Source organism: Talpa europaea (assembly GCF_964194135.1).
Source record: "Talpa europaea genome assembly, chromosome: 14".
Classification (NCBI taxonomy): Eukaryota; Metazoa; Chordata; class Mammalia; order Eulipotyphla; family Talpidae; genus Talpa; species Talpa europaea.
This window is the reverse complement of record NC_140082.1, coordinates 71,352,113-71,366,403: the sequence shown is the minus strand read 5'-3', so window position 1 is coordinate 71,366,403 and position 14,291 is coordinate 71,352,113. Positions and strand designations below refer to the sequence as shown.

At 39.1% G+C, this 14,291-nt stretch overlaps 1 protein-coding gene across 1 annotated transcript in view; it reads right to left on the bottom strand.

Moving 5' to 3' along the window:
- The window catches only part of FBXO28 (F-box protein 28), a gene marked incomplete at both ends in the record, with an annotated part of 29,388 nt that extends 15,350 nt beyond the window's left edge, over positions 1-14,038 (bottom strand). Inside the window, 2 exons of the mRNA XM_084253049.1 lie at positions 1,258-1,367; positions 13,772-14,038. Of these exons, the coding sequence (XP_084109175.1) occupies positions 1,258-1,367; positions 13,772-14,038 (377 nt within the window). The remainder of the gene's footprint in view (positions 1-1,257; positions 1,368-13,771) is intronic.
- Positions 14,039-14,291: the final 253 nt, after the last annotated feature.

The following is a 14,291-nucleotide window of genomic DNA, read 5'->3' as shown; positions in this document are numbered from 1 at the left end:
GAGACTGAACCCCTTGCGCCATCAAGGAGGCCACTCTTTTCATTTTCTTAATGGTGTCTTTGAGTCACAAAAGTTTTCAATATTGCTTAAGTCTGGTTGGTCTACATTGTTCTCTTTAGTTACTTAGGTTTTTGGTATCACACCTAAGAAACCATCGCCTAATCCAAGTTCATGAACGCTTAAGTTTTCTTGTACACGTTTTATGGTATAGCACTGACACTCTTATGTCTATGATTGATTTTGAATTATTTTTTGTATAGTATGAGGAAGATGTCTGACTTCATTTTTTTCCTATATATACACACAGGTGTCACAGCATCATTTGTGGAAAACATTATTCTTTCACTATTGAATTGTCTTGGCATCCTTGTTCAAAAGCAATTGACTAAAAATGTAGGAATTTATTTCTAGACTCTCAATTCCATTGATCTCTATGTTTATACTTGCACCAGTACTACACTGTTTCGATTAGAGTAGCTTTGTGTTAAAATTTTAAACTGGAATGTGGAACCCCCCAAATCTGGTCTTCATTTATCTAGACTTTTGTTTATTCTGAGTCTTTTGTATTTCTAGAGGAATTAAAAATTCAGTACATCAATTTCTGCAAAAAAGATAGCTAGGATTTTGAAAGGGATCACACTGAACGAACGAATAGATCAATTTGGAGACTGTTACCATCTGTACAGTAAGGAATTACTATAAGCATCGAATGTGTAATTGTTATTAATTTTTTTAACAATGTTTTGTAGATTTCAGCACACAAGTCTTATACTACTTCTATTATATTTGTCACAAGGTATTTTTTTTCTTTTTGATGGTAAATAGAACTGTCTTTCTAACTTCATTTTTAGATAGTTTATTGCTATTGTATACAATTACACAACTGACTTGTATATCAATTTTGTATCTTCTATTTTGCTAAACTGGTTTATTGCTCTAACAATTAATTATTATAGTCATTATATACAAGGTTCACATACATACAAGATCATGTCACCTGTGAAAAGAATATTTTATTTTTTTCTTCTCAATCTGGATGTCTTTTATTTTATTTTCTTGTCTAACTGCCATGGCTAGAACTTCCAGTAAAATGTTGAACAGCTATGGTGAGAAAGGACAAACCACAGCAAAAGTCACTTATAATCATCCCTGTGCCTTTTTCTATAAAACCTTGGAAATCATTAAACCTCCAGACTTAAAAAATAAATACACAAAACCACCAATTATAAATCATTACCACTGCTAACCATAACACACCTTGGAAGTTGTGCTTTAACTTGTTTCTGACATAGATTATGGTACCTCTCCACTTTTAGAAATCCCTGATTCAACATTCTCTGGCAGACCAAGTCCATTCTTTTACAAACCTATTAGGGAAAGAAAAGGAGAAAGAATTTTAAAAAGTAACAACCAAATTATCATCCATTAATTTCGATCATAACTAAAGATGGAAAACTCTTTGTGCTAATATTGTCCCCCGGTTTGCTGTCTGAATTTTTCAATCACTATACATGGGTGAATTGCTCATTATAATTCTTGCACTACTGCATTAAGAAATTAGTATTATGCATAGGCAAGAAATACTTGACTCCTTTACTTCAGATATTTGTTAAATGTTCTGAATACATTCCAATTATTAAGGTCAGGTAACATCCTGAAGATCAGTACAAGAACATAGTCAAAAGTTTTTAATGTTTGAAACAAAATTCTCCTTGGGCCAAAATGTTTATTCAAGCTTGAGTCTTAACTTCTCACAAGGTTTCTAAGATCTATACCCAGAATGAGAATTTTTATTTATTTCTTCTTGTAATTTTTTTGTTTTTGTTTTTAAATAAAGCTTTATTGTAGGTGATAGCACACACTTAAGAGTGAGTGCAGGCAGATTCAGAGGCTAGTCCCTTCTAGGGATTTGAGATAACTATGGAGAGTTCATGATGGCCAGGATCCTATACTAGATAGTTATACCCTCCAAAATATTTTAAAACATGTAGCTGAAGCAACTGTTCTGGAACTTGGTGTCTTTATACAGTAAAAACAGGATAAGAAGTCAACACCCATATTTATGTCCAATTTTTATGCACTGGGGTATGTGAGGATTCATCAGAGACAGAGTAAGGAGCAGAACAGGTGGATCTACTGAAACACATTGCTGAGGGGAGCAGCAGGCGAGACAAGAGGGGTCTGCTGCGCCATGTGGGTCACCTCACAGGTAGGCTGGGGAATGAACTTGCTGCAGTGGGCTGGCAAATAGCTTGATAGAGCTGTTGTTAACCTCTGCACCACCAGGGAGGCCCTTTTTATGCATTCTTGAGCAAGTTAACTACCAGTTGAAAACTGAAATCAGGGCCTCCCCGGTGGCGCAGCGGTTGAGCGCTGGGTTGCGAAGCTGCCCGCGGCCTCTGCAGCGCTGGTTCGATCCCCGGCTGCTCCCTGGCCACAGGAGTAGGGTCCCACATGGCGTGCAGACCTCTCCTGCCGCCCGCTGCTCCCCTCAGCAGTGTACTTCGGTCCTTCTGCCTGCTCTGCTCCCTGCTCTGGCTCTGGTGAATTCTCTCACCCTCCCGCGCTTCTGACTGTACCCAGTGCTTGTATGTATGTATGTATGTATGTATGTATGTATGTATGTATAAATAAAGAAAGAAAGAAAAAAGAGTATTTAAAAAAGAAAAGGAAACTGGAATCAGCCATTTGTAAAATGTGAATAGTATTTAACTCAAAGGGGTGTTATTAGAATTAAATGAAACAAAACACACTAAATAACTTGGTAAACTCTAAAGTGTTACAGAAAAATTGCACTAATTTGAAAACTTTGCTTCATACCCTTAGTTGCTATATTTCTACAATATCCCAGTTTCTTTAACTTTTTATTATTTTTTAAAGATTTATTTATGCACACAAGAGCTGAGGTGTAGGCCAGAGGTGTGGGGAGAGTGAGATGATTCACCAGAGACAGAGTGGGGAGCAGAACAGGCGGACTGACTGAAATACACTGCTGAGGAGAGCAGGGGACAAGAGAGGAGAGGTCTGCTGAACCATGGATTGAACTTGTGCTGCAGTAGCTGCCGATCCTGTAGTGACAGCAGGAATGGAATTTTTTTTTTTAAGATTTATTTATTTATGCATGCAAGAGACAGAGTAGGGAGCAGAACAGGCAGACTAACTGAAATATACTGCTGAAGGGAGCAGTGGGCGAGTCAGGAGAGGTCTGCTGCGCCATGTGGGTCACCTCCCTGGCCAGCCAGGGAATCGAACTCATGCTGCAGTGGCTGCGCACAACTTCATAGGTTGCGTCTTAATCCCTTGCACTACCAGGGAGGCCCCAGGAATGGAAATTAATGAGGGCTTAAATACTCTAACAGTGAATACTAGATACTTCCTAAATCACAGCATACCAAATTTAAGATATTAAGGAACACAGTTCTTTTCCATTTCAAATTAAATTAAAATATAAAGTTTAAGTACTGTACTAAGAATAATGCTAATAAGTGATATTTTAAATATGGTGGAATTTATTTCTAAGTTAGCAACATTTGCCCAGTGTCTAGAAAACACAAATTATATTTATATGCACAGATTTCATTAGCTTATATGCACAGATTTCATTAGCTATATCACATAGCTACTGAAAGAATGAGTAAAAATGCAAATAACATCTTATAACCATAATGAAAATATTTTGAATCTTACATACTTCCTGAAAAGGTCTTGATAACCCCTCTGGGATTCCTGGATCATACTTTGAGAAAAAGTGCTCTAATCCTGAATAACTATGTTGCCATAAACAATGGTATTAAAGTTTATATGAGATAAAAAGAAACTTTTACTGTGTTACTGAAGGAAGGTAAAGAAAGGGAGGAGGTTAAATTCTTATCTCTCATAGTAGAAAATCAACAGTAATATCAAATGAAAGAAAAACCCCCAAAGTCTTGAAAGTGGTACCTCTGGAGACTCAAAGTTGGGAGTTACAAAACTCTCAATTTTTACTTTTTGTCATTAAAACTATTTGTTGTGAGGCATCCTCTAAACATAACTTTGTAGAGTACATCTTGCCTTTTTGGACTCTTTCATAATTTCTGAGATGAAATAGTAGAATTAAACTTATTGTGGTAATAATCTTACAATATATGTAAGTTAAATCATTATTATATACACTTTGTACTTACACAGCACAACATCACCTGTGTCTCAATAAAACTGGAATATGTTTGTAAGAAAAAAATTAAGGTTTACTATTACTAGTGGTAATAAGTTACTACTACTATCTAAATTATTTTATACTAGAATTTTGCTGCATTGAATCTAGCTAACTCCTGGGATATAGTTTTTAATAATTTAAAAATTCATCTGAATATATAAGTACTAACTAGGACAATTACTTACTAGATGATGAGCATGCGAATAAATAACGAGATCAGGTTAACCAAGGAAGACCTTGCATGCTACAAGATTTGAATTAGGCTTTAAAGGAAATGAGAGCAAAGACTGCCAAATTAGACGAGAGGATGTATGCAAAGGTACAAAGTCTGGAATTACCAGGGAGACTATTTCTGAAGATAGAGCAGATGCGTAGGCATCAATCAGATTTGTGAGGAATAAAATTTCCTGTTTTAAGTGGGACAGATAATAATGAGAAACAACTTTTTGGGAAAGATCTGGGATTGGCACAGTAGATGGGTCATTTTTGGCAGCAAGTATGTTAGGAATAAAGATATGGTTTTGGAAATTTCACAAGGAGATTGCTGAAATCACTGTATATGATCCCCAAATAAAGAAGTGAAGGATAAGAAAATAAAGGCTTGTAGATGAATCTCCAACTGTCATTTATAGTTAGATGTTGTAAAAAGACCAGACAACAGGTCACAAAGACAAATTAGAAAAGCACCATAAAAGTCAAAAAGATTTTAAGCATTAGCTGGTATTATATAAGAAGAGCACTTTTTAATGTAATATTCTTCCTTTCATGAATGTTCAATAAGCACCGATTGACCAACAGTGCAAAAACAGAGAGAGAACAGATCAAGTATCTTTTGTTGATTCAGACAGAAGCAAAGTGACCTCTGGAAAACAGAAATATACTCATTTCCCCTAAGGTAAGCAGTTTAAAGGTAAATGCTGACAATGTATGCTATCTTGCAATACAAAAGCATTCATTTAAGTAAAGTGTAGCTCCAAATTAGTAGTTTCCCAAGGCTAAAGGGAAGAAAATTTATTTCAATGGTTAGTAAACAAACATGTCAAAATACGCAATTTGGCAATTACTAGCAAATTGGCAAATTTGACAAATTATTAAGACAGTAAAATAAAATGCTGAAGTCTAATAAATCAACAAAGATGATGAACTTTGTCAAAAACAATGGAACATTTAGAAATTAGTAATAATATACACTATAAAAATAAAAGGAGTAAATCAGTCTACAATAAAGACATTTAGCCTAGATCCCTGTGACTTGCTGTTCTAGTGTGTGAATAGACACGGTTTTCCTTAATTACTTCTGGACTTAAAATGCCATGTTTATTCTTATTATTTTCTAACTTTAGTGGTCAGGACTAAAGATTTTTCCTCATTTGTATTTGTTCAGAAATATTTTCCAATTTGTTGCGACACCAAGCTCCTTAACACAAGACATGTGTCATAAATTTGTGAAGTCCATAATTTTCCTGTTAAACCTAATCTTTAATATGAAATCTTAGTTGATTTTAACACACATTTTTCATATTTTAGTATTTGACAGTAGAATGGTCTTACAATATGTATCTTACAGTTATAATTGGTAGCATTCCTTTCTCAGATGTCTTAGAGGCCTTGAACATACATGTTATCAATTTAATAAAAGTTCCTCTAGGAAAAAAAAAAGCCCTGCCATGATACAAGTTTATTAAGACATATTCTAATTTCAAAAATGTTAAAACATGAAACAGAATCAAAGAAATATTGTAATAGAGTGAAATTCTTTAAGTATACATTTGGTACTCTGTAGTTCTCAAATGTTTTTCTCCAATTAATTCAGAAGCTATCATCAAAGGTTGGCCCTAAAACGGAAATGAACTAAACACACCACAATCTATTCATTTCTTTTTACAGTGAGAAAAACCGAGATTTTTAAGAGATTGTATGATTTGTTCAAGGTCATCTAGTTATTCAGGTCTTCTAATTTCTCTATTTTTAAATTTAAAGATCTGTAGTTATTTAGCTCAAAATAATTATTCTCAGTTGATTAGATATTGTATGGTTCCACAGAAACGGCTGGCACCATCCTAAAAAGTAAAACTTTTTGAGGCAATATGGGAATTTATGGACATTAATGGGGGTCCATCCCAGGAGCTACTGGTAGATCAAAATCTTCCTACAATCCTTCCAAAATTCACGGGAAACAATTAGACAAATCTTCACTATTGACTATATGACAAACCATGTGGCTTGGATTCTTTAAAAAGTCCATGACAGGGCCTCCCCTGGTGGCACAGCAGTTGAGTGCTGGGCGGCGAAGCTGCCTGCAGCCTCTGCAGCTCTGGTTCGATCCCCGGCCACCAGCGAGGGTCCCACATGGCATGACAGACCTCTCCTGCAGCGCCCGCTGCTCCCGCCTGTTCTGTTCCCTGCTCTGGCTCTGGTGACTTCTCTCACCCTCCCATGCTTCTGACTGCACCCAGTGCTTGTATAAATAAATAAATAAATCTTTAAAAAAAAAAAAAAAAGTCAATGACATGAAAGAATAAAAATAGTGGTCGGATTATTCTAGAGTAAAAAGATTTATTAAATTCAAAACTCTTCTATTCCCCATCTCCAAAGCTATAAAGAAGATTTTGGGGGAAAACTGGGCAATCTCACCATAAAATGTAATGTTAAATCCATTGAAGTAAAAACACTGTAATTATGTGAAAGACACATATGTGAAATGTGAACAACAAATGAGCCACAACCATTTTGGTTCTTTTCTTGTTCATATGCTTTTTCAGGAAACACACCTTTACTTCCTTCACCTATTAAAAATATGAATACAAGCTGTCACTCCCTTTATAAGAACACATTAATCTTTTATAAACATTTTTTATCTAATTGATGTGATTGTTTAAGATATAATACTGTAGAGACAGAAATTTTTATTATTATCTGCAGATAGAAAAAAAATTTTAAATTCCGAGTATCCCCCTTGGATTTCACTTTTATTTTTAGCTTGAGCAAAACAAGTAGGAAGAAAAATCTGTCCAAGATTTCTACAATGCATCCTGAAAGCAACACAGAAAGCCTTTCTACTATTCTGTTTTTGATTAATCAATTTTGATTCTCATAAGAGTTCTTATTTTAGTCACTCAGCTTCTTAAAATAGTCTTGAAGATGTTTAAGACATTCTGGGTAAGGGCCTCCCGGGTGGCGCAGCGGTTGAGCGCTGGGTTGCGAACCTGCCCGCAGCCTCTGCGGCGCCGGTTCGATCCCCGGCTGCTCTCAGGCCACCGGAGGAGGGTCCCACATGGCGCGCAGACCTCTCCTGCCGCCCACTGCTCCCCTCAGCAGTGTACTTCAGTCCTTCTGCCTGCTCTGCTCCCCGCTCTGGTGAATTCTCTCACCCTCCCGCGCGCTTCTGACTGTACCCAGTGCATGTATAAACAAAAAACAAACAAACATGCCCCTATTAAAAAAAAAAAAAAAAGACATTCTGGGTGAACTAACATCTTTAAAATAAAAATTTTCCAAATCTTCTTTGTTGGAGTATATTAAGCACTGTTCAACAGTACTATAAAGTCTACAGAGATGGCTACATTTATTTCACAAGGGTATATATTTTCTACTGCTTACTAAGAGAAGAGAACTATTTCACTTATTCAAGAAATACTGAGTACTTATATCACAGACTAAGGACATAAAGATTCATTGTGAAAGAATATGTCATCCTAATGGAGCTTACATTTATCAGGAAACAGGCACATCCAAAGATATTTCAAAATAATACGTTATGTACAATACTGATATAACGTGAACTTACGGTACAGATCTTTGCTAAGAGAGGGAAACAAAGAAGAGGTTGCAGGCACAAAAACCCATGTGTTTGGGAAACATCAGAGTGATGTTTATTTCAATCTATCTTAAGTGCAAGATGTTAGAAGGAGTTGGTTGGGAGAAATCTCTATCAGAAGTTATCTTTTGCTGCTAGTCTCAAAAATCATGATTTTTGAGATCAAACTGGATTTATATGCATAGGTCACCTTCAATACTGTAAGACTACACTACTCAATTTACCAGGGTACACAGGTTTATCTGGTTTCTTTCAGGAAATAGTGATGATGATAAGGAATGGAAGTTTTCTTTTTTAAAGCTTTTTTACTTGCCTGTCAACCAAAAGTTGTGAACTGTCAAAAACAGTTTCTTAAATTTGACTGGTCTGTAAATGAAAATGGTGGGAAGGAAGCGGGGAATCTGACACTAATCGAGGCCATCTAAATCTCCAAACTTCCAAATTCAATCTCATCTTAATCCCTCTAAGAACTCACATTTCTCCAATTACTTCATTACATTATACATAATTTTCTTCTGTTTTACAGAAAAAGTAGATAGAAACTCATTATCTTAAGGAAGCCTCTCCTGATTAAACCCTCCTGATTAACCTCAACATTCTTGTATGAACTACCTTTACGTTTGTTATCCTGGTGCTTTATAAGTGTGCTCACAGGAGATATGTACTTTTTTGTCTCGATGACATTATCGTCAGAGTTACTGCAGACTTGAATGGGCAGAAAAATTAATTATCACCAAAGTATAATTTTTTACCTACATAAAATCAATAACCTGATGAGCTGTGGGGGGGGGGGAGGGACAAAAACAAAAATCAGAACTACAAAGTATATGCCCCCGCTAATATGGCAATATTGAGCAATGGTTCTCAAAGTAGATTTGGGACACCCAAAGTTATTTTGAGGGTCCTCGAAGCTAAACTATATTCATAATATTACAGTATTATCTGCCATTTTCATTCATTCTCACAATATACAATAGTGGAATTTTCCAGAGGCAATGATGACATTGTTCTGACAGCTAAAGGAATATGTACTATGTACTCTTGTGTTTTCCAGAATTTTCTAAGCTAACCTCTATGAGTTCTCAATAACTTTTAGGGGAGTAAAGGTGTCCCAAGGGAAAAAAATTAAGAACCAGCAATATGAGGAAGACGGCTTACACACTTAAAAAGAAAAAGTAATGGGGCCTCCCCTGGTGGGGCAGCAGCTGAGTGCTGGGCTGCGAGGCTGTCCGCAGCCTCTGCAGCGCCGGTTTGTTCCCCAGCCGCCGGGGAGGGGAGGGGAGGGGAGGGGGAGGGGAGGGGAGAGGAGGGGAGGGGAGGGGAGGGGAGGGGAGGAAAGAGAAGAGAAGAAAAGAGAAGAAAAGAAAAGAAAAGAAAAGAAAAAAGAAAAGAAAAGAAAAGAAAAGAAAAGAAAAGAAAAGAAAAGAAAAGAAAAGAAAAGAAAAGAAAAGAAAAGAAAAGAAAAGAAAAGAAAAGGTAATGGTTTTTCATGCTCCATTTTTCTTTTTTTTTTGAGAACAGAAAAGCGGATTTATTGGAATATACTGCTAAGAGAGAGAGGCAGCAGGTGAGACTGCTGCACCTGTTCCATCTTTCTTACCAATCAACACTCTAAATGAATTTATCTTATCTGAAGAAAAAAACTCAACAGGAACCATAAATGGGTAACCAATTTAAGTTGTTAGAATGCTCTATAGAAACATCTGGGGATGAAAACATGCATTTATTTTATCGACCAGAAAATTTCATTGTAGATAAGAATTCTGAATTTTACCTTCAGTCAAATTTATGCCCAAAATTAGTAAGAAGGGCCTCCCTGGTGGCACAAAGGGTTACGTCTCAGCACTATGAAGCTATCAGCTGCCACTGCAGCAGCCAGGGGAGTTAACCCACATGCGCAGCAGGCCTCTCCTGTCTCCCTGCTGCTCCCCTCAGCAGTGTATTTCAGTCAGTCCACCTGTTCTGCTCCCCACTCTGTCTCTGGTGAATCCTCTCAGGCCCCCACCCCTGTACCTTTGGCCTACACCCCAGCTCTTGTATGTATACATAAATAAATATTAAAAAAAAAACAAAATTAATAAGATTCCAAAAAAATGATAGGAACTAAAATTAGAGGGAAAATTATATAGGACTGTGCTAAAATATCTATTTTTTATAAAGATTTATTTTTATTAAAGATTTGTTTTATTTATTTATACAAGCACTGGGTACAGTCAGAAGTGCGGGAGAGTGAGAGAATTCACCAGAGCCAGACCAGAGAGCGGAGGAACAGGTGGACTGAAGAAATACACTGCTGAGGGGAGCAGCAGGCAGCAGGAAAGATCTACATGCCATGTGGGACCCTTGCCGGAGGCCGGGGATCAAACCAGCGCTGCAGAGGCTGCGGGCAGCTTCTCAGCCCAGCGCTCAACCGCTGCGCCACCGGGGAGGCCCCAAGATTTATTTATTTATGCATACAAGAACTAGGGTACAGGCCAGAGGTGTGTGTGGGGGCTGTGTGTGAAAGGATTCATCAGACACAGAGTGGGGAACAGAACAGGCAGACTGACTGAAACACACTGCTGAGGGGAGCAGCGGGAGAGTCAGGAGAGGTCTGCTGCAGCATGTGGGTCTCCTCCCTGGATGGGGATGGAACTTGTGCTTCAGTGGCTGCGGAGAGCTTCATAGGCTACATCTTAACCACTTGTGCCATCAGGGAGGCCCCTAAAATATCTTTTAAAAAGCCATCAGTGAGAATATTGTGCTTACAAGCCAGTTAGTCTTGATATGCTCCCTAAAAAGGATAGGACCTCATTTCTTAGAAACTAACATTTCAGACTTTCATACCTGTCAAGAGCGCTTAGGGGAATCTAATGCTGCAGCAGCACAAATTTGTCTGATTTACTGAAAAACATCTCAAAGTACATGTTTTGTCATTTTAAAAGTTGGGTTCAGCTAAATAATTTTAAATTTTAAATTGGGGGAGTAAAATATTTAAAGAACTATTTTTGTGTAACCAGGATTTCCAGGACCTGGGTGCATTTTTGGAGCAGAAGTCAATGGCAGGAAAAAAAATTAATAAGGCATTTGGACAGTCCTTTGTAAATAGATGGATAGAAATTCAAATTTCAATTATTCATGGCAACAGAAAGCAAAGACTATCATCAACTAAATTACACAAATAATAGCAATTTCAACTTGGAACAGAAATCTTTTAAAGAAAATAGAGGGCCTCCCTGTTGGCGCAGCGGGGTTGAGTGCAGTGCTATGAAGCTGTCCACAGCCTCTGCAGCGCGGGATTGATCCCCTCCAGCCAGGGTGATATCCACATAGCGCCACAGACCTCTCCTGTCTCACCCACTGCTCCCCTCACCAGTGTTTTCGGTCCCTCTGCTTGCTCTGCTCCCTACAGAACAGAGGAGTCTCTAGTGAGTCCTTTCACCCTCTCACGCCTCTGGCCTGTACCCTAGTTCTTGTATGCATAAATGGAAAGATCTTATGCATAAATGGATAGATAGTAGCAAGTACATGGATTGTGCTAACAACAGAAGTTCTACTAAGTAAACTGGGAGGGGAAAAAAAATAAAAAAACAGAACAATTTATAAACAAGCTATCAGTCATGGAATAGGTGACATTTAGTTTTATGAATTCTATTCTTAATGATCACTTTCTCGCAAGCATATTCCAGTCTTAAAATTCTTTTTTGAAAAATGCTTATAACAAAAGGAACTACTTAACTTACATGCTAGACAGCAGCATACCTTAAAGTTTTTGATTTTGGGCAAATGAATCTTTAGGTATAAATGATCACTTAAATTGGAAAGGCAAGTAATGCCTTTGGAACTGTCTCTAGACTGCCAATTTCATAAAAGGATCATTATTAAATTAATGCCTATACCTAGTGACAAGAAAGAACATTATCCTTATAATGTCACTTGAATACTCTAACACCGGACCAATGAATCTAAAATAGACAATTCCAAATTTCCATACAAGATTATTCATTTAATCTATTGAAAAATCATATAAAAAGAAAGGAAATAGAAAATAGTTCTCTACTACTAAATGAGAAAAACATCTTTGGGACATAAAACTGGCTGCAGAATCTTTTGGGAGAGGGTTGGTGAGGCACTTCTTATGAAAAAAAAATTCGTTTGAAACTACAAATTTGTTACCTTAAAAGGCTAAAATAGATACCTGCTTCAAAATTAAGAATGCAGCTGAATATTTCACTTGAAAGAGATGTCATTTGTTAATAAATTGTGAGATGTGTTTTAATTGTCCCCCTCGGGTAGGTGGTTCCATATCCTCCCCTTTGAATGTTTTTAATTTTTACAAAAGAAATCAACTAACGAACAAAAACCCCAGTTATCTTCAATACTTAAACAGTACTGTGACTATTACAAAGCCATTGTCTGGCTGAAAGTTTCAATTCAATCAAATGTTATGGCAATTTCCAGAAAACATGAACGTGTAGCATCAACCTTTATCCTTTGTAACAATTTGAAGGAATATTTAAGATTCTAGGTGAAATTTTAGGATTACATCTTTTGCAAACTCAGGGACAATCAACTGTGAAATATCACTTTTCAACTGAAGTTGTTTCCATCCTGAAGATTGGCATGTTTTGAGCTGCTATGTTGGGGGGTCAGGGGTGGGCGCAGGGGAGCGGGGAACCTGACCATCAGTTTGAATTAATACGTATAAGCTTTCTTTCCACAAAAAAACAAACAAACAAACAAAAAAAAAACCCACATTACTTCCTGTACAAAAATGCAACCATAATAGTTTCTAAACTAAAGATGCAAACCTAAAATATGACATATTATTAAGAAAAGTCAACACACTTGCACATTCAGAAATGTCTTTGTCCTCTTTAAAACAATCCCCACCACAGATTTGGTTTCTACACAGAATCGGTTTGCAATCACATCAAAATGTCCACCCCCTTCAATTTCCTTGCCACTGAAAAGACAAACTCAATGAAAGGGAGCAAAATACCTGATTCAACTAAGATATTCATCAAACCTCAGTCAAACCTCTGAAGTGAAGTAAAATTCACTATTTTTATAAATCATGACTGAGCTGTGATTTTAAGGTTTAAAGCCTCTCCTAAAGCTGGCGGTTGGGCGTAAATCACTAGTTAGAAAATGAATTGAAAGAGAGAAAATAAAACCAGTCACGGGGCAAGCTGCTTCGCTCGGGGTGGGAGTTCTCAGGGTGCGGCAAATTCAGGACGGTCATTTCTCACGGCTCTACTTTACTGGTCAGCCAGGGCGCCGGGGCTGAGCTCTGAGAACGCGTTTCAATTTCTTAGACCCTCGACCGCGTGTGTGAGGCTTGACCCCCCACTTTATCTTCTCTAACAAGGAAACTTGGGTGGTTGGGGACAATGCGTTCTCCGCTGGTCAGGTCGCCACTCCGGCATTTTCCCTCCGACCCCGGCCGCGCTGGAAGGCGCGTACAAAGGCGAGCGACAGACCCTCGGCTCCGATCTCGGCGGGCGGAGGAGGAAGCCAGCTCCGCCACCTCCCCCGCTGCGCCCCCATTTCCGTGCGGGGGGGCAAAAAGGCCCCCAAGGGAAGTTTCCTGTAGCAGTCGCCCCCAGAGCTGAGCACGGGCGGACCGGGACGAGCCCTGCCGAGCGGCGCCCAGAGAGACTTTGGGGCGGGAGGGGCGCGCGCAGGGTTCTGGCGCCGACGGTGCTCGCGGGGGCCCCCTCCCACCCCAGACCTCAGCCCAGGGGGGGAAGGCGGGGAAGACAACGCGAGGGCCTCACCAGACGGAGCTGGCTAATTTCGTCGTAGGACATAAAGCTGAGGATGTTCTCGATGGCTACGATAGGCAGCGCCAACAGCGTGTTGTTTTGAGGCAGCTGGTCCGGAGCCAGCGCCGAGCTTGGGGGCGCCTGGGACCCCGGCTGCTGCGTCTGGGGCGGGGGCGGGGGAGGCAGCCGTTGGGTAGAGCCGATGGCCGAAAAGGAGCTGCTGTCGCCGGGGCCGCCGCCTCCTTCCTCAGCCATCCGCTCCTCCGACGCCGCCGCCATCTTGGGGGTTTGAGTCTTTCCACCCCCCTCCCTGCAAGGGGACTGGGGCGCTTCCGGTGCGTCATTTCCTCCTCTTGCTCCCCCGGGGAGGGGGCACCTGGAGAAGGGGGCGGAGCCTGTGGAGCGACTGGCGAAGAGAGACTTGTTCAAGTAGAACTGAGGAAGATCAATAAAATTCTGGAAAGGTCATCTTTGTAGGCCCTTTTTTATATGTTTGGAAACTAAGTGAGGGTGAGGACATCCTGTCTATTAA